Genomic DNA, 20399 nt, shown 5'->3' on the forward strand with positions numbered 1-20399 from the left:
AGTGAACTTCTCATGCGAGTTACTCATCATGTACCTGCCCCCAACAAAAACACACATATACAGACACACACACTAAATTCATTCCCATGGCAGTGTGTGGGCTTGGATAACCTGTCCTTCCCTGAGAGGATGCATAAGAAGACCCTGCAGCTTCACTTCCACCGGGGTCACTAGAAGCTTGGGCTACTTTTTTTTAGGAGGATACAGGACCATGAGAGGAAGATGTCTCAGAGCAGTCTCATCACCTCTGAGAACGACAGTAAGTATATTTTCATGATCAAACTGCTCTTTTGGATTTCAGGTTTTATGACACAGGTATTTTGTCATTTGAGGAAAGATTTGTAACTTATTCAAGTATTTTTTGGGGAAAAAAAATCTGCTTTAATGATCAGCAATTTTATAGTTTTATCAACATGTCCATAAGGATAATTATTATTGATCTCCCTTGGTGTTTATGACAAAACTGAACTGATTTGACCCTAATTTTGAACCGAAGCATTCATTTTGTATAAGTATAACATAGCCTTATATTTAGTAATACGATTACAAATTGCCAAGTTAGGTGAATTAGATCTTTGTGTTGAATCACCTACAGAAGAAGGCCAATTGAGCACCTTTCACTATATTATCCACCTCTTTTTTTTGCATCCTTCTCACTCAACAGCATATTTGGGATCTGGCCTCTGGCCCTTGGCTGTCTCCCCACCCTTCCTTCTCCCTTCATTAGGCCTTTGTTTGCCTCCTTTGTGCCCCACTGCTGCACACAGCCGTAATGACCTGGTGTGCCGGCCACTCCGGTTACATTAAGGACACACATCAAAGCGCCGGCTACATAAATACCAGTTCAATTTGTCAGTCTCCTCTTTGTTTCCCCTTTTAGTGCAGGACAATAGAGCCAGGTACACAATGAGGTGGATTAAGCTCTGCCGGTGAAAGGGGTCAGTGTTTTATTGAGGATATAAAAGCAATTGACTGGATTTATAAAGCTGGGGTCATCAAGGTGAAAAGGGAAGGTTATGCAAATAATAAAAATAATTTTATTAAAGTGTATAAATATGAAAGCAAGAGATACATTTACTACAGAGGTGTTTCATAACCTCTTTAGTTTGTTTATCATGCATTTAAAAATTAAAAAATGTCAGTATTCATTTTTTTAATCAGGTAAAATCACAAATTAATAGGTTTTTGAAATGCGTGTGTGAGTGCTCTTTATATATCAAAGAGCCTTGTTGATAAAATTGTTTTAAGGAAACTTAAACTGTTTGCTTTTATCTGTGTGCTTTGATGAGCTTTGATGTTCTTGATGTGCTTTGGTCTTTTGCAAATTCAGTCTGCTAACTAAAAAACATTGACCAAATGTCCACGGCACTTTTAAGATGACTCAGCAAAACAAGTTGTTTAAAACATGGCTAGTGCATTAGGATAGTTCTTGGTCCTCTGCATGCACTGTACTAGGATAAAACACTGGATTGTGGTATGTATCTATGTTTCACATCTCTATCATAAATTTGAAAACAACTCAGACCACGAGGAAGATAATCTGCTCCCTCTGTATGAAGATGCCTCACCTGACTTCCACATCAGACGGTTCTTACATTATCCAACAGTTGCTGATACTGCAGATTATCAAACCTGCGAATCAAGCATTAGAATCAGTTGATGCTGATAAAATGCACTATAACAAAGTGTTATAGCTTGGTGTAAAGAAGATGTAGACCTAACAACACACAAAACATAAAGTGCTCCAATCTTGAATGACTTTTCCAGACTTTTTCAAAATACATATTTTCCCTCGCCTACAGTTGACATTGGACTGGAACTAACAGGTGAGTGTATCCTTATTCCATGAAAAGGATGTATAGTTAGCTGGTGGTTATGTGAACTAGTAGCCAGACAGGGTGAGATAAGACCCTGATACAAAGAGCAATATACTCTGTCCTGCTTGTCAAATGGCTACCAACTACAGATACAAACAAGCCGACACTTAGTTTTGATTAAGATATTTAATTGATTTAAAAATATAAAATATATTTAAAAATAGTCCCTTAGATATGACTGTTGGCACTTCCACAACAAATGTGTTTTTATCAGCCTTATGGGGTCGAATTGACATCAAACTCAACATTTTCACCCACACTAAAATCTGAATATTAACAATTTTTTTTGGCAATCTTAACAGATGCAGAAAATCACAGCAGCACCTGTATGAAGTTGATTTCCCCGTAACTTTTAAAGTCTGTGGGTGTTTCCTTTTCACTCAACCAGTACTGTAACTCTGTCACAGCTCATACCATTTAGGTTACTTCATGTCTGTTTCTTAAATTTGGTCGAGGTCTCTTTCACTCAGCTCCTTGTGGTATTCAACGTCCCTAACTAGTTTTCTTCCTCCCATCTTCTTCCTCTGCTGGTGACTGGTCAGCCATCAACAAAAATCAAAAGTTTTGTGCTTTCAAAATAAAAATAAGAGTAATAATAAAAATATCCTCCATGTAATAAACGTCGATATGCTGGACTCTTTTCCATGAATTGATTGGATGTGGTGTGTGTGATCAGGCTGTCCCTAGCTTCACTTTTGCTATTCAGAATTATTTACCATTGTTATTGGGTCAATCAGAATCATTAGCTGGTGGATTAGCTGGGTTAAAATGGCTGTATTACACTTAAATGAGAAAGACAGTGACAAGGTTAAAGTGTTATAGATGTGAGTATGGTTGTGTTAATGATATGATCAGCATGTTGGTGTATACTGCATTACTGAATAACCACAAAATGTGACATTTTTAACTGCAGGTGAAGATGATGTTTCCACTTTGCAAGAGGTACATAAAAGGGAGAGACAGAGTAGAAGAAGAAGGGATGGTGATAGAGAGAAAAAGAAGAAGAGGAACAAGAGGAGCAGAGAAGCATCTGCATCTGCAGCTGGAGTAGGCGAGAAGGAGCCCAAGCCTGAGAAAAGAGAGAGAGGTAGAAGAAAAAGAGAAAGGACGGATCAAGAAACAGAAGGAAGGGACAGGAATGAGGAGGGGCTCAGGGCCAAAGTAAAAAGTGGTAAGACAGAAAAAACAAGGAAGAATATCAAAAATGAAAACACAAGAAAAATGGAGCAGGAGGAGGAAGACGAAACTGGCGACAGAGATGCCAAGGGGAAAAAAAGACACAGAAGTGCCAAAGAAGAGACAGAAGAGGTTGAAGGTAAACTTAAAGTTAAGGAGCAAGCACAGGAAGTGAAAAAGAAGAAAAAGAAGCACAAGAAAGTTGAAACAAGGTAAAGACATCATACCCCCCAAAATGAATCATATCTGTTTTTGTCAAAAATTGTCATTATATCAATGTCACATGGACATGTGTAAGGATTAACACTTACACTTTTCAGTTCAGAACAGGAAACAAGTGATGAAGAGAATGAAGGAGAGGACAAAGAGGACAAAGAGGATAAGGAGGTGAAGCCTGAGTCTCTGTCACCAGAAGAGCTGGAAAAGCTGAAGGATGCCGTGGATGAGAGGAAGAAATTGATCCAGGGTCTGAGGGGAAAACCCTGGCGCATGAAGAAGAAACTAATCACTTTAAGGTTAATTCGCTCACAGGATGATGGCTGACACACAGTTTGAATTATGATCCTAAATCAAGCAGAACTTTAAATTAGAGAAAACATGTGACAACATGTGACAAATATCCATTACTGATGAAATCATCTTTTTTTGTAGGGAGTCTCAAGAGTTTGTGGAGAAATATGAAGGAGCTCTGGGAAAAGGGAAAGGAAGGAAGCTTTATGCTTACAAGGTCATGATGTCCAAGGTAATAAATCACAGGTTGGTTCAAAGGAAGAGTTCCTTTTCTTTTAACCCTCCTGTTATGTTCGTTTCTTAGGGACAGCAATAATGTTCGTGGGTCGACTTGACCCAGGGGATGTTTAATTGTCCAGAAGTGTCAGAACTCAAAAAATCCCAATAAACATTTTTAATCTCATTATTAACTCCATAACTAACCATTTAAATCAATATTTAGTGTGATGGTGTTCTTTAATCCTCACAGATCATGGTTCAATGAGGATAACTCACTCGTTTTTCATGAAAATTCATGTTCAAGATTTTTTTTATGTACTTTTTAAAGACCTAAATATAAATACAATAGTTTTACATGAAATAGATTTTGTTTATTTGATTTTTATTTTTCATTTTTTATTTTTTATGAAGTGATGTTGATAAATTAACAGGAGAAAACCTCTTCTGTCACATGCTGCCCAGATTTTGATGCTGTATTTAACTGGCTTGTAAGGTATATATTGCCTAAAATGGAAGGAACCTCTGAATGCCTCTAGCCTTTCATCCACTGTGACATTAGGGCCTGGGTTATAGAGTAGTTGAAGTTGCTCTACCCACTTGTCCCTCACTGTTCTAATGGCTGACAGCTTGTCTCTATTCGATCTCAGCTCCTGCAGTCAAATGCAGAAGTGTCCTTGGGCAAGACACTGAACCCCAAACTGCTCCCTCAGTTGTTCAGCGGTGTATGAATGTCCAGAATAAGATTAGCTAATACTGATGGTCCCTTACTATAGCAGCCTCTACCATCATTGGGTGAGCGAGTAATGTAAAAGAGCTTTGAGTGGTCAGAAGACTGGAAAAGAGATATATGAGTACAAGTCCATTCACCAATTACTATTTATCATGACCTGCTCAAAAGCAGACTGGATGTCTGTTAAACGAGTCACTGCTATCCTAGTGGCTCTGTCTTACCAAATGAGGAATATGAATATCTGTTTCCTCATTTGGTTCATATTTAGAATCATCAGACTCAGAATTGACCACAAGATGGTCTTCATCTTCAGACACATTCTCCTCTCTTTCACTGTAATGATCAAGGAGGAATACCAGAGTTATCACCTGTTTACTTCTGCTGCTCATTTTGTAAAGCTCTGACAGAGAGTGTATCATGTGTAGATGCAGAGTATAATGTTGGTAGGACTCCCTTGCAGACAACCTGTATATGTTTTTCCCCTCCCCTGATGTAGGGATGGGAAATTCGGCTCTTTTTAGAGAGACAGCTCCTTTGACTCAGCTTCCGAAGAAGAGCCGGCTCTTTCGACTCAGAGCCGCAGCTTTTGATCATGACACATCACTACCCTGCTGGGAGTCCCCTCAATGTGGTTGGAGTTTGCCAACGGGACAAGAGAAGGTTTTGGTCAAAAGTCATGCCAACACCTGCATTCTCGCACTTTACAGATGAGGTCAAGAGACAGGGAGAGGGTGTGCGTGTGCGTGTATGTGTGCGTGTGCGTGTGTGTGTGTGTGTGTGTGTGCGCGTGCGTGCGTGTGTGTGTGTGTGTGTGTGTGTGTGTGTGTGTGTGTGTGTGTGTGTGTGTGTGTGTGTGTGTGTGTTGCAAAGAAACACTTAGTATTTGACACTTCGGACTCCCTTAAGCCTCCACTTTGACTGCCAGGTCAAATTGACCCACGAACAGTATATGCAATATAAACATACAGGGGGGTTGCAAATATGTGAAAGGAACCATTTTTATTTTATATGTTGATTATGCTAATTAAGGTAAGTAGAAGAAGTTTCATACTGAAAAAACACTTTTAACATTTTTTTTTAATTTTTGAACTTTGAAAAGGGTCTGACCCTGAACATAACAGGAGGGTTAAGTGGGGTTGTAAAAGGTACTTGTCAATACTAAATGTATTGCACAGGATTGGATCAAGATTTTTCAGACCATCAGACCTGAACAGAGGCTATCAAGCTACTTTGTTTTAGCACTATATGGATGCAACACATACTAGTTCCTCCGCCTGCAGCACACTGATCAGCTTTTCTGTACCATGATGTACAGAGCAACTTGATCATTTCCTGGCACACTGATATATTGTGAATTTTGATATCAGTGGATCTCAGTTTGACATCATTTTAAGCAAAAAAAAATGCTGCATATTATTCGGCTGATTCGGCATTGATCGACATTTATGCTCGGATCAAACTTTCTTATAATTTGCAAAAATATGTGGTAGAGCTGACCCCATCTGCAACAGCTGATAGCCTAGCCTAGTTCCAGTATTTCATCCGGTGCTGACTGGGATCCCCTGGCTACAACAGTTACTTTTTACAAGTATCTCATACAACCTCAATTACAAAATAACTGAACTTTCCCTTCAATGTCAATATCTGTCAATTAACAGATTAAGATCATCACATGAGATAATGTTTTTTATACTATTATATCTATTTTGTAGAAATGGATGAAGTTTCAACGAGACTTTGAAAACTTCAAAACTGCCTGCATACCATGGGAGATGAAAATCAAGGAGATTGAAAGTAAAGTTTGGTTTCTTGTTCAGATATGTTTAAGTCTGTAGTGTCCATGACTTTAACACTGTCTCCATGACCTAACAAAGCAAACAAGATTACAGTGAAAATATTAATTATTTCTGTGTCAGTAATTTGTAATGTCTGAAAATGATTCTGCAGGGTGATGCAAGACAAGATTATTTCTGAAGTAGTATTCATACATGAAGAAATTGAAGTGCTTATTAGAGTTAGAAACAATGCTTTAATAACAATAAGAGCGTGAAAAGAAATATTACATAGGCACAAAAAGATAAGACATTGATATAAATTATAATATTAGATCAAAAAGTAATTCAAGGAAATTATTAAATCTGACTTTGAAAATAGGTTTACATCCATTGGAAGGTAGAGCAAGCAGTGTGAAGAGGTCAGAGTCTGAACATAGTTGAACATAATTTGGGGGATTTTTCCAGGTCTGTGCTGCATGATAAAAGACAAAGAAACCACAATGTACCTATGACGGTTGTGATGGTCATACTGATTTTTTCTCCCTCTTCCTCTCAGGTCATTTTGGCTCCTCTGTTGCGTCTTACTTTCTCTTCCTGAGGTGGATGTATGGCATCAACATGATTTTGTTTGGTCTGACCTTTGGCCTTGTTATGGTTCCAGAAGTACTGTACATGATTTTTCGTTATTAGAGACAAGCTTCATAGCTTCTTTGTATAGTATCTGTATCTGATAACCCTTTTTTCCTCCCCCTTTTATTGCTAACAGGCATTAATGGGGCGACCATATGGCAGCATCCCAAGAAAGACTGTCCCCAGAGCTGAGGAGAACAGTGCCATGGACTTTGCTGTCTTGTGGGACTTTGGAGTGAGTGTAACCTCACATCCACCTCAGACTCTTTAGAGAGCATTCAATTCTCTTTTCACTGTGTCAGAAAATATAAGGAAATATTCATTGCAGTCCACTTTAACTAATGTTTTGCATTGCAAGGGATATGCTCAGTATTCAGTCCTCTTCTACGGTTTCTACAACAACCAGCGTGCCATTGGCTGGCTCAAGTTCCGAATGCCTCTGTCGTACTTCCTGGTTGGTGTTGGGACAGTGGCCTATAGCTACATGGTGGTCATAAGAACGTATGTTTTTGGAAACCCACACAGTTAATTAATCTCTTTAAGGTCTAATGCCATACTAAATCCTTGTTTCTGTTTAAAGGATGGCCCGTAATGCTAACGAGTCAGGTGTCGGGGATGATAACAGCTTTAATTTCAGCTGGAAAGTGTTCACCAGCTGGGACTACCTTATTGGAAACGCTGAAACTGCAGATAATAAGTTTGCTTCCATCACCACCAGCTTTAAGGTCAGTGCAGCTGATTGTTGGTGATCCTTGTATTTGATATTTCATGAACCTATGTTGTGTACATCCCTCCTTGTACTTTTCCAGGAGGCAATCTTAGAGGAGCAAGAGAGCAGAAAAGATGACAACATCCATCTGACTCGTTTCCTGCGTGTGCTGGCAAACTTCCTGGTCTTGTGCTGCTTGGCAGGAAGTGGATACCTCATCTATTTTGTTGTGCGTCGCTCTCAGAAGTTTGCCCTTGATGGACTGGAGAATCACACCTGGTGGGAGAGGAATGAGGTAGCGATTAGACTGTAGAGAGCAGAAAGAAATAAAATGAGGAGGAGGAAGATGTATGAGTCATTTTATTAACAGGCAAGACCTGTTGAAAATGTTCATCATATAGAGTAGTCTCTGGTTTTGATGCATTTGCACCACATTTACCTTTGAAGAATGTGGCCTACAAACCTTTGACTTTTGTCATTTACAAAGCTGGAACCATCAATGCATTTAGGCTCCCTATCAATCTGCCTGCTCAATCCAATTGTTGCATTTTTATGGTTCCAAAAAACATTGTTGATGTTGCTATAGCGAGAACCAGGAGCTCATGTAGCATGTGCACAGGCTGAGTCCTCACCACAGCTCTTTGGACCCTGTTGGGTCTCAAATTCTCAGTCTTTTCTGCTGGTCATCCCTCTCCTCCTTATATTTTCTATCTCAACAGTAATCACTATATGATAAAGGCAAAAATTGTATAAATAGTAATGGTAATAATATGATTCATGAACCACTGCAATGTTTTTCTGCCATTACAATACAACTTATGTTTAGATAACAGGCTAACTGATAGTCTCAAATATGTTGGAATTTGAGACAGTGTCTCTGTTTTAAATTAAGTCTAGTACTTCACTGTTGGCTTAATTCTTAATGTGCAGACTATGAAACACAAACAAATACATTTGACAGTCAGTCCTACAATTGAAAAACAGGCCATCCTCACAAACAATCCAGTGCTGTCCTTCAGTAATCTCAACTGGCACATGCATGAAGGCCTCTGTGTTCCCCAGGTGAACATGGTGATGTCATTACTTGGGATGTTCTGCCCCATGCTGTTTGACGTCATCAGCACCCTGGAGAACTACCACCCTCGTGTCGCCCTACAGTGGCAGCTCGGTCGCATCTTTGCTCTCTTCCTGGGAAATCTCTACACCTTCATCATCGCACTTATGGATGAGATCAACCTCAAAGTGAGAACCAGAGCCTGTAGTGGGAGATACTTAGTTGATTACAATATGTCTAACCAGAGGTGTTAATGTGTTCATGTTTTGCAGAGGGAAGAAGAAAAAATTGTGAAATTCAATATCACCATGTGGGAAGCAAGTCTTTACAATGGAACGGTGCCAGATAACAGCACGGCCTCACCCATCACCATCAACCCTGCTGATGTTCCCAGAGGTCCGTGCTGGGAGACCATGGTGGGGCAGGTTAGTGCGCATATGTGTTTTATTTGTAAGCTATTGTGCATGGTATGATGTCACTGTTTTACCACATAAAGCTATACACATGTTTATGAACTCTCCGGAGTGTGGAAGTCTATGAACACTCCAGGACTCTGCACGTGAATAAAGAAACTTAATTTTAGTGTGAGTCAGAGGATAATAAAGAAGAGACAGCTGGTCTAAATGTTCCACTGCAGATTAAGAAAGCTAATTAACTTAATTGAGGGAAATCAGGTTGCTGCATGTCGTGCTAGTGACCACTCTGCAGAAGATAATTTATGACTTGGAGTTATTGCAAGAAGCAGCAAGGAAAAAAGTGAAAGTAGAGTTGATTAGTTGAGGAACACAGTTGGTCATCAATCACGTCCATATTTGAAACAGGCTTTTTTGTTGGAGTCAGACAGGGCTTTACTGGATACTCACATTGGCCTGCATTCAGAGACTGGCTACCAGGAGATAAGAGAGGTTGAGTTGCAGGTTCCAGGAATTCATGAGTCTAATATCCGTGCTGGGACAGTTGGGTTGTCTGGTAGGAGGGACAAGTAGAGCTGGGCGTCATTAGCATAGCAGTAGTGTGAAAAAACATGTGTGCCAATATTTGGACCAAGGAAGTTAGTGCTTATGAAGAAGAAAAGTGCACAATGCACAGATCTGTGTTTTACAACAGTGAGAAGGTTTAGTAGGACTTGAGTGATGCTGGATGGCCAGGAAGATTTGGTGGTTCACTGTGTCAGAGGTTACAGGCCTTTCTGCTGTTCTCAGGGTTACTTTCACAGACAGCAGTGTAGTATCCTGTTATATTAAGAAAGTCTAAAATTCAAGTTCTTCAATTCAATTCTAAGTTTTTATCAACATGGTAACTTGGGACTGCCTGAAAAATTGTAAGAGTTGAACTGATGTGATGGTCACGAACAACTCAGCTCTAAGAGCCGGCTCTGCAATATGTTTGAGAGCTGTCTACCCCCCCTTTTTGTTTTGTTGTTGTTGTTATTATATACACAACACAGCAAAAAATAAAGGGATAATCTTCTGTCCACACTGTTGGTCAGTGCTGTATCAAAGTGTGTACTATGCAATCAATCAGGTACAGGGGGGTTTTATGAATGATATTATCACAAACATCATGAAAATAGTGTTATCCTGTGAATGATACAGTTTTATATAATCAAAAATAATAATTCAAGTAAAATACATGCACATATATCAGTTGTAGGTCAAAACATTGCTAAAACTGTCTGATTTAATAAAAGCCAAATGAAGGTTTGAGAGCCAAAAGAGCTAGCTCTCATTGCTGAGACAAATGATCTGGATCACTAAAAAGAACCAGAATTACCATCACTAACCCAGAGCCAAAGAAACATTAACTGCATGATCAAAGGCATGATTGTGTTTGAGAAAGCTTTGAAAAGCACAGAGGAGATGCATTGGGTTTCTCTGTAAATTGGCCCCAGCTGACCCTAACCTTGTTTGTAAAAAGGGAAACAAAGTCATTAGCTGAGAAAAGATAGCTGTTGAGGAAGGCAGGGTAGGCAGAGTGGGCTTTTGCAGGGTAAAAATAATGTCCTTGTGTAACAGAGATTAGATTACTGTTGGAGAATTAATTATTGCAGCTAATAAACTTAAAGGAAAGGGTGGCACATTATTTTGCCTTTTTCATAGTAGGAGAGTTTATCTCGGCTTGTTTTTATTTAATTCCAATAGTTTATATTTTCTAACTCCATAGCTTCCAATAATACAATACATTTTAAAGTAAACACAAACAGAGGCAGTTATGTGATCATCCTTTGATTTCAGACTACATTTAAATGAAATCAGCCATGTTTATGATGCCAATCCAGTCATTTCATTAGGTTTTTTAAATCCTATTGGATTATGTCACAATTTATATTAGCCAATATCGACAGCTTTGGGTCACATGTTGTTTTCTTTTTCTAGTTAGGGACTTTAGTCTGGTTAACATTTTAGTTGTGTATTTATTATTTATTCTTTGATTTTATGTGAGAGAAAATACTGTATATATATATATACAAGTAATGTTTGCATCAAAAATGGAATAGGGGAATTCTTTTTGGTTGGTTATACACTTATAGTGACTAGTTTTGAACTGATTTTGAACAAGTCTCACTGTTATATATATCTGTATAAGTATATATACAGGATACATATATGTTAACTGTTTCCCATAAAATTGGAATAATTCTATAGGAATGAAAAGACCTACAAAAATATCTCATCCAAGCAGCCCCTTGGTGTTGAGGATAGTCTTGCTAACTTTCAATCTGATGGTTCTGCGTTCAAGGGCAGTGCAAGACCAAAATCAATGAAGAAAGCAAATCAATGAAAATCACCATCACAAGGGGAAAAAGCAATGAGAAAAGTACAGGAATACAAATGGAGGTGGTATGAGGAAAATACTCTTTTGTAAGTTCCATCCATCCATCCATTTTCTTCCGCTTATCCGGGGTCGGGTCACGGGGGTAGCAGTCCAAGCAAATTGACCCAGACATCCCTCTCCCCGGCAACACTTTCCAGCTCCTCCTGGGGAATCCCGAGGCGTTCCCAGACCAGGCGGGAGGTATAATCCCTCCACCGCGTTCTGGGTCTACTCCGGGGCCTTCTCCCAGTTGGACGTGCCCGGAACACCTCTAAAGGGAGGCGTCCGGGAGGCATCCTTATCAGATGCCCGAACCACCTCAGCGGGCTCCTTTCGACGCGGAGGAGCAGCGGCTCTACTCCGAGCTCCCTCCGGATGTCCGAGCTCCCGACCCTATCTCTAAGGCCGAGCCCAGACACCCTTCGCAGAAAACTCATTTCAGCCGCTTGTATCCGCGATCTTATCTTAACTTTTGTAAGTTAACTAATGGTAATCAATAAAACTTGAGTTCTGTTGTTGCTACAAATCTATAAATGACCTTACCTGTCTGCATCCTGCAAAAAGTTGTCTCAAACAAGAGAAGTATTGTGAAAAAGATCTGTATTCCATTATTTTGCTTCCAGAAAAAATGCACGCTTTTGCAAGAGCAACATATTTAAAACAGTATTTGACAATGCTCTTAGGAAATGCAGTCTTCATCCTGGAAAACCTTGTGATTTTATCCAAAGGGTCATTAGAATCAACACAACATGAAACTCCTCAAACTATGTCTTTACATTTTGTGCCTTGCCAAACTCATAAGTTTTGATAAACTAACTTTCACATGCAGGTAAAATATCAATAATCAGCAATAAAACTACAACATCCTTAAAGTGATGATTTGAAATGATTGCTTTATTCTTCACAGGAGTTTGTTCGACTAATCATATCTGATACCATGACAACCTACATCACCCTGCTGATCGGTGACTTCCTGAGAGCTGTGCTTGTTCGTTTCCTCAACTACTGCTGGTGTTGGGACCTTGAGGCCGGATTTGTGAGTCATTTGTTCCAACTGATTACATTTACAGTTCAGCTGAAATTCCATGAGTATAATTTGCTCTTTATTACATACCTTTATCTGGAGGTGAACACAAGTGTTGCTTAGGAAAAATGTGTCACAGCAGAGTTATTTTTGTCTTTCTCGTGTTGTGTTTGAAAGCCTTCTTACTCTGAGTTCGATGTCAGCGGGAACGTTCTGGGCCTGATCTTTAATCAAGGAATGATATGGTAAGAAAAAGATATATATATCTTTTAATGAGCATGTTTGGGAAGAAATGCTGACCATAATGTTACTTTAAATTTTGATGTTTTATCTATAAGCAGTAGATCTTGTATCATAGAAACCTCTTATGATAAACAAAAGCACCACTAGTGTTTCATCCAATGTTTCCTCTAGGATGGGAGCGTTCTACGCCCCCTGCCTGCCTGCCTTGAATGTCCTACGCCTCCATGTGTCCATGTACCTGCAGTGTTGGGCCGTGATGTGCTGTAATGTGCCGCAGGAAAGAGTGTTCAAGGCCTCTGGCTCCAATAACTTCTACATGGCCATGCTGCTAGTTATCCTCTTCCTGTCCACTCTGCCTGCCATCTACACCATCGTCACCATCCCCCCGTCCTTTGACTGTGGACCCTTCAGGTGATTATGCTTGCTTGAGGAGATGGATATTAACATTTAGATTACCTGACTGTTACAATCATCCTTTTTTTCCTCAGCGGGAAAAAACGTATGTTCGATGTGATCCAAGAGACTCTGGAGTCAGACTTCCCTGCCTGGTTTAGTAAAGTGTTCAGCTATGCCTCCAACCCGGGTCTGGTGCTGCCCTTCATATTGCTGATGGTGTGAGTAACATTTGCCATTACACCGTGTGAATATACACTTTTTGCACAACTAAGTACAACTGCCATCAAAATGTTGTCATTTTTTTGGGCCATAGTGAAGAGTAAGATGCTTTTTCAAGAGAAATAAACTATTGTTTCATATTTCAGATTGGCCATTTATTACTTGCAGTCCACATCCAAAAGCTACAAAGAAGCTAATGTGGAACTGAAGAAAAAACTACAGACGGTAAATCCAAACAGTTTTTTGTTTTTTCTGTTGTCTAGCTTTTACCTGCTTTGGCGAAATTTATCAACTTGTAATTTATAATTTATTTATTATAGGATAGCCCCTTGAGATGCAGCATCTAGGTTTCAAGGGGGTCCCAACAAAACACAATGCAAATTGATACACACAAAACAGTAAATCACAACAAACACAAATACACAAACACAGACAGCTCTCTCTCACCCTTACTCACTCCTGGACCAACCCAGCATCCCTGTCATTAAACAAAACCTTGAAAATAAACAGCATCAACAAAAGAAAGGGACATCAAAAAGCACATTAACACATGCCAGAAACAGGAACAGCTTGTTTTTAAATGATTAAACAAATTTGATTATAAGCAGTGGATGGAGTTGAAAAAAATCGAATAAATCATTTTCACATGAATGGCATGCATGTCAAGAAAAGTGGATGTCTAAATATTTGTCCTCCAGATTTGCTCTATAAATGCATTTTTAGCAGCTTTGAATCTCTCCAAGTTTGAATAGATTCACAGGTGACCTTGCTGAGAGCACTTTGGTGTGCCGTTTGTGACCACAGTTGTTGTATTAGTCCCATCACTCCAGCAGAGAGCAGCAGAGGAACGTCTTTTGTAAATCCAGAGGCCAGTTGGTTGGAGATTTGCTGCTCAAATACAGCAGCTGAATAAAGGACATAAACAAAACAGTGATGATATGCATCCCTTTTTGTCTTTTACTTCTAAACCTTAGAATGATTTGTAAATTTCTCTGCATAGGAATTGTGCTCTTAATTGACTAAAGTTTTCTGAAGCCAGTGTTTTTGTTGCTTTTGTGTCCCTTACAGCAAAATGAAGAGAACAAGAAGAAGAACAAACGAGCAGCGTTGAAAGCACAGATGGACCTTGAGGAGGCCAGAAAAGCTGTATCACAGACACCAGAGCAACAAAAGAACAACAACGCCTCAGTGAAAGACCAGGAGGGTGAGACCTTTAAAAAAAAAGACTGATCCAAGGCAAACATGATCAAAGTGAAATCAAAGGCAGAAAACAAAAACTCTGTCAACTTACAATGTGGTCTCAAACTATCGAGACATGAAACTGAGAATATGTTTAAATCCATGAGACAGGTTAAATATAAAACAGAATCCATAAAAATGAACAATGGAAACTGATCACATGAATCTTTTGGTTATATTTTCCTTTTCTCAGTTTCATAATTGTCATGCATGTTAGCTTATTTGGAGCCAAGTAAGTGCTTTAGTTTAAGTATCATTCAGTTTAAGCAATCCATCCATCATCCATTTTCATCAGCTGATGTGGGATCAGTTTGTGGAGGCAGCAGTTTAAGTCCCCCGACATCCCTTTCCCCAGCAATGGTTTCAAGCTCCCCCTGGTGGATCCCGAGGTGTTCCCAGGCCAGATGTGATAATCCCTCCTGTGAGCTCTCGGTCAACGCAAAGGCCTCTTCCCAGGTGGAGAACACATCTAGAGGGAGGCGTCCAGGACAGGAGGCGTCCTTATTGAATGCCCGAACCACCTCAATCGACTCCTTTAGATGCAAAGGAGCAACGGCTTACTCTAAGCTCCCTCTTTATGCTTAAGCCTAAATCTAAGCCCAGCCACACTGCACCCTCTTCACCATGTTGATCAGGCACAAGGCCTGCATTCCAGTTGAAGCAGCATCACTCCACCTGTCAATCTCATCAGTTTAAGCTAGTACATATTTTTTACCCCATGTTGAAAATTATTCATTAATAGTGTCTTTTCTTTTCCTTTAGCAGACTTGGAGGAGAACCAGAGAGGTAGTCAGAGACTGAATCACTGTAGAAATGGACGCAACCCTCCTTTTTGGAGTCCCCAAGAACGGCCACTTCCAGCCTCCAGAGCTCCTGTGCCCAGGTCATATCATTACAGCAACCATGGGGCTCCTGGGTACCTACCTGGCCACCCTCGGCAAAGTGAGCCCAGGATGCACAGGGCACCGAGCCTGCAGAGACATTGAGGGAGTGAAGAACAGCAAAGGAAACAAACATCATTGAAATAAAGCACTTTATTTAGAAGTTAATAATCAGATTGTGATCAAAGAAGATTCAATTGCAGCCAGTGCACATTTTCTCCTCATAATAGTGTTAATTTTTTAAGCTGAATATTTAAGTGATAAGAGTGTTAACCTTGTATTATGAAATCTTTAAATCAAATCTGCAGAAGTTATTTTCACTTTGAAAAAGCAAACACTTATCCTTTAATGCAATATACAGAACATAATGTTTTATCTCTTCAGCTCTGCTTGGTCCAATATTTCATTCTGTCATATCGTAGCTGCTCGTCAACTAAAAAGAGTTATATAAATGTCATGTTTTTAAAACTGCTTAATCCAAAATATTTTTTTTCCCAATTGCACTTCCCTTTTCCTCAAGATTATATTACTATTTTTTTTATTAATGAAATTACTCCACACACAAAGACAACACTTTAATGTTTTAAACCTAGTTGATCCCTTAATTTTGTGGGTTTGGCCTTATTCAAAACAATGACATGTTAATCTACACCCACATGTAATCTTCTCTTGGCCCTTAACCCCGAGACACTGAGCCCAGCAGTCCTTCAACCTGGGACTGGGCCAAAGTAATAAACAATTCATTAGACATGGAGGCCGTTTAACCGGGGGTTGCCAGCTATAGAGATCCACTATAGGATCTCTAGCTGGAACTCATAATATCAACTTAAAATAAGTTTTAATTTACAAATGCATTAGAAGAGTCAGGTAATTTATTTGTTGGATAACAGTGAATAGTCCATTCAAAGTATCCAGAATAAATTAATTTGTCCCCCTCTGACCTTTATCATGTTGCATGACGTCGGCCTTGTACCATCTGATAACAACATTTCCATATCCTGCGTCCAAAGAGCCAATTATGCTCTGCACTTGCAGACACTGAGCTCTCTGCCAACCAGGCTGTTAAGTAGCCAGCCTGTCAATCAAATCTGAAAGTAACAGCGTCGGCTCATTAGTAAAACTTTATTATCCTGAAATTCTACATCTTGAAAGTCATTCAAAGTCTTGATTAATTGAAATTGAAGATGTCTGCTTTGTAAGGGTGGCATGTGTTAGAGCTAAATCATTGAAGACTAGTCAACAAGCTCATAATGCCGCTGACATTAGATCACAGAGCCAATCAAATCCACTTCCATTGGTGCTCATGATCAATTCATAAGCATTAAGTATTAATTCTGAAGTTATTTGAGTACTGGAGGATGAACTAAGTCTCCTAGCTTTATTCCTTCATCACAGGCCAAGAATTTTCAGTCACATTATTTGATGAATGCTGACTGGATATTGATAAGGAGGCATGTTTCTATCATCTGTATAGTAGAGAGTCATAGCCATAACTGCCCCACCCTTATTTATCCTGATATGACCCCCTTGCTGTCCGCTGTTTCACCGGTCTATGGAGTTGTGTTTTGGCTTCATCCCAGTATTCCTCCTTGCAGGTGCAGAAAACTGAGCCATGACAGGTGGCACATTACCGGATATCTCAGGGTTCTCTGTACAGTGATCCACATCTCTTATTCATCAACAGTAATGAAGGAAAGAGTGAGATATTATGGAGCTCCTTGCACTGATTTGGATGGCAGTTTTTTTTTTACATTGTTTTATCGTGAAGTTCTGGAAAGTTCCACTCTCTTTCATGAGGTAAATTTAAAAGAAATGCATCCAGGCTTTCTTATAGTATGAGAAAAGTATAATGAGAGATGAGGATGAGGACCAATGGTGGAGACTATTTACACCATATTCATGGGGTGGCCATTTTCTTATGATGTCACGCTCAGGCTGGAAGCTCAAATGATGCAGCTTGTAAATCATTTTAAAGATGGAAATCTGTACATTTTTATGATGTAGAGATCAATAAGATCACAAAGAGACCAAATTAGTGCGAAAATATATTTGATTATTTGCTAGTATTACACAACAGCAGTGTAGTAGTCACCAAAGATCAAGTTTGAGTCAGGCTTCAAGTTACAACAGGAGAAAGTCGAGTACCTATTACCTGAATCGAATGTCTTAAATTAAAAATTCTTATGTTGCAGTGCAGCTGTCTCACTCAAAACTATTCACTGTATGAACCTGGGCTGACTGCGTAGCACCCTTTGGATGTGTATAAAATCTATCTTGTTTATTAACATACCAGTAGATCCTGTCAGCATGTCTGGAGATTCAAATTAACAGTGAAGCTGCCGTGATGAGCATTGCGTAATGCGCATCAAGGCTCTTTTAATGGAAAGATGCACTCACCAATTCTGCTACATTGCAATCACTGCAAGTCTGCAAGTGTCTAATAAAGTCAAAATACTAAGTTCCTGCTATTAATCCAATTTTTAACTAACCAAACATCTTAGACCCAGTGGTTGAGTTACTTAAGAGACTAATGTTACAGTTAGGTTGCAAACATTTGCATAATATTAAACAGTCTAAGTAAGTCACTTTAGCATCTCTTTCTTTTCTGGGTTCATCCTGGACAGATGTGTGTTAAGGTTTGTGTATGATCTTGTCATCTCCTCAATGGTTCTATTACATATCGCATGCATTGCACTGCTCTTGCTTGCATTTGTAGCACCTCTTTCAGCATCCTGGCTGGAACTGTTGCTGAACGAGACAGCACGTGAACATACATGCAGGTATACAGACGTGCCAGCCTCTGCTCGAAACTGAAGGAATTACTATAAATACGTCTGAGTTGTCTTCTCCACCTCCCAAGTTCCAATGTGGTCAATGCACGATTCAAAGTCATCAGTGCTTGAGTCCCAGACGAATCATGAGTCTTCAAATTCAGGGCTCGAGTCCAAGTATCTACCAGTAGCTAACTGGCTATCAAAAATGTGGTTTTATCTTTAGAACGCTATCGTTAAAATTAATAACACCATCACTTACGCAGGGTGATTTTTACCCGATATAAAATACCCAATAAAAAGTACATGACAAATTAGAGTAGTGTTATTTTATTTGAAACTATCCCATCAAAAATGAAAAAAAAAATATCATGGGAGCACCCGATATAAAAGTGCTCAAAAAATTACTGAAAATTTGGAATTCGGGACCAAAAATTCATAAATCAAAAAATGATGAAACTGGAAACTTGGTGTTCAGTCCACCTATTCCTGGGACATTTGAGACTTCCCTGGTGAAGCACAGTCTCCTTGGCACACAAACAGCTGCAGGAGAGAGAAACAAAAAAGGGTGAAAATCACCCGAACACGTGCCTGTAGGAAAAAGAGAGTTTGGGGGAAGGGAAACACCCGTGCCTTCAAAGATGTCAAAGACGATGCTGAAGCTACCCAGGGACCCATGATGCTCAGACAAATGCAACATAATGAAAATCATGTAAATGTGTTTGCTCGGGTGAAAATCACCCGGTGTTAATGTTTTAGGGTTAAAAAAATATTAAGAGGGGCAACATACAGTACTTGATTAACTATAAGCTAGAATTACAGCACAGAACACATTGGAGCTTCACCTAATATTTGGTTTGTTTGTGTTATATAGAAGTTTTGTGTTTTGTTTGAAGGCTTATAATCACAGCTTATAGTTATTCAATTATAAAATTTAGTTTTAATTAGATATGATTTATATGCGTCATATCAAACTGTAAATTTAGCAAGGAATAGAATGCACATGTTAGCTCTTATCCGACAGAAGCTAGCTGGTAATCTAAAATGTTATTGTACCTTTAAAAACCTCTTGATGCCACTCAAGTTTTTTTCCCTATCCCTTGTCTTTTATGTCACGCATCAATCTACAAGCTTTAAACTATTAATGGGTTCAATTCTCTGTGTTTTTATGACTTGCTATGTGAACACAGCAGTACCATATTGTGCCAGCATTTGAGCTTCCAGAGAGTGACATCGGGGCAAAAAGGCCAGGATGCGAATATAGAAAATGTAATGTCTGCAGAAGTGAATGAGAGGAGCGAGAGGAGGAGCTGGATGAGGAGAGTATACAACTGATCCCTGAGGACGTAGTAGAAGCCACCAGGCCAGCATTCATATAACCCTCAGAAGTTTGCTGCTCTCTGCAGCGTAGCAGCCTGACGTCTCCTGTTTCCTCCTGTATTATTCAAAAGGTCACATCTGACATTTGACCATAACCACACAGGTAGCAGATACGTGTTTGCTGTTAAACAAACTATGTTGAAAGGGACAGGAAACATTGTTCACCCTTCAATCCTGACTTTCATCTCTCTCTCTATCTAAACCCGTCCACACATAGAAAGTGTTTTTGTACAAATCATTTCTGTGTTTCCCCATTTAGCCACAGCGGGAAAAGATGGTTAAATTCATGCCAAAAGACAGTAGCTTATAAAATCTAATTCTAAATATTTTTTCACCAGAACAAGGATTGTATAATTTGTTCCTCATCACTTAAAGTATGGTGGAATGGCTTCATAAAGGGATTTGTTAGAGGTCTCTTTATGAAAGAGAATGCAGATCAGAAAAAGTGAGAGCAAGTGCTGATGAACTCTTAAAATATTCACAAAGTTAAACTTTAAATGAAATCCTTCTGATGTTGAGTGAGGTTATAGATTAGATAGGGTAACATTCTAGTGCTCTGTTTGAACCTTACGCTTACAGAGGACAATATCATTTCTATATACAGTATTTAAATACAGTGGCCTGTTTCACTTTTCACTCAGGGTTACTTAAACTTTCATCTAACTTTAATGGGTGCTGACCTTTATGTCTACATTTGCTCTGGTGTCTCCTTACTGGGTCACAACTGAGTGATGAATGATGAGTAACCATCA

At 39.3% G+C, this 20399-nt stretch overlaps 1 protein-coding gene across 1 annotated transcript; it reads left to right on the forward strand.

Moving 5' to 3' along the window:
* The first annotated feature begins 222 nt into the window (after positions 1-222).
* On the forward strand, positions 223-15672 carry tmc1 (transmembrane channel-like 1). The gene is made up of 20 exons (XM_034691561.1): positions 223-259; positions 881-899; positions 2867-3265; positions 3374-3568; positions 3705-3795; positions 6225-6306; positions 6844-6950; positions 7054-7152; positions 7276-7418; positions 7498-7642; positions 7727-7921; positions 8689-8868; positions 8953-9105; positions 12402-12530; positions 12696-12763; positions 12933-13172; positions 13250-13375; positions 13523-13601; positions 14445-14580; positions 15378-15672. The coding sequence occupies exons 1-20, from the start codon at positions 223-225 to the stop codon at positions 15599-15601; spliced, it is 2847 nt and encodes a 948-aa protein (XP_034547452.1). The 3' UTR covers positions 15602-15672.
* Positions 15673-20399: the final 4727 nt, after the last annotated feature.

The sequence above is a fragment of the Notolabrus celidotus genome, chromosome 9 (assembly GCF_009762535.1).
Source record: "Notolabrus celidotus isolate fNotCel1 chromosome 9, fNotCel1.pri, whole genome shotgun sequence".
NCBI classification, from domain to species: domain Eukaryota; kingdom Metazoa; phylum Chordata; class Actinopteri; order Labriformes; family Labridae; genus Notolabrus; species Notolabrus celidotus.

Bases quoted from the DNA above. Each gene is read 5' to 3' on its own strand.
- tmc1 (XM_034691561.1), top strand. From the start codon at position 223: ATGTCTCAGAGCAGTCTCATCACCTCTGAGAACGACA. The intron at 7,419-7,497 runs GTATGTTTTTGG...TTCTGTTTAAAG, and splicing joins TACATGGTGGTCATAAGAAC to GATGGCCCGTAATGCTAACG. The intron at 9,106-12,401 runs GTTAGTGCGCAT...TATTCTTCACAG, and splicing joins GGGAGACCATGGTGGGGCAG to GAGTTTGTTCGACTAATCAT.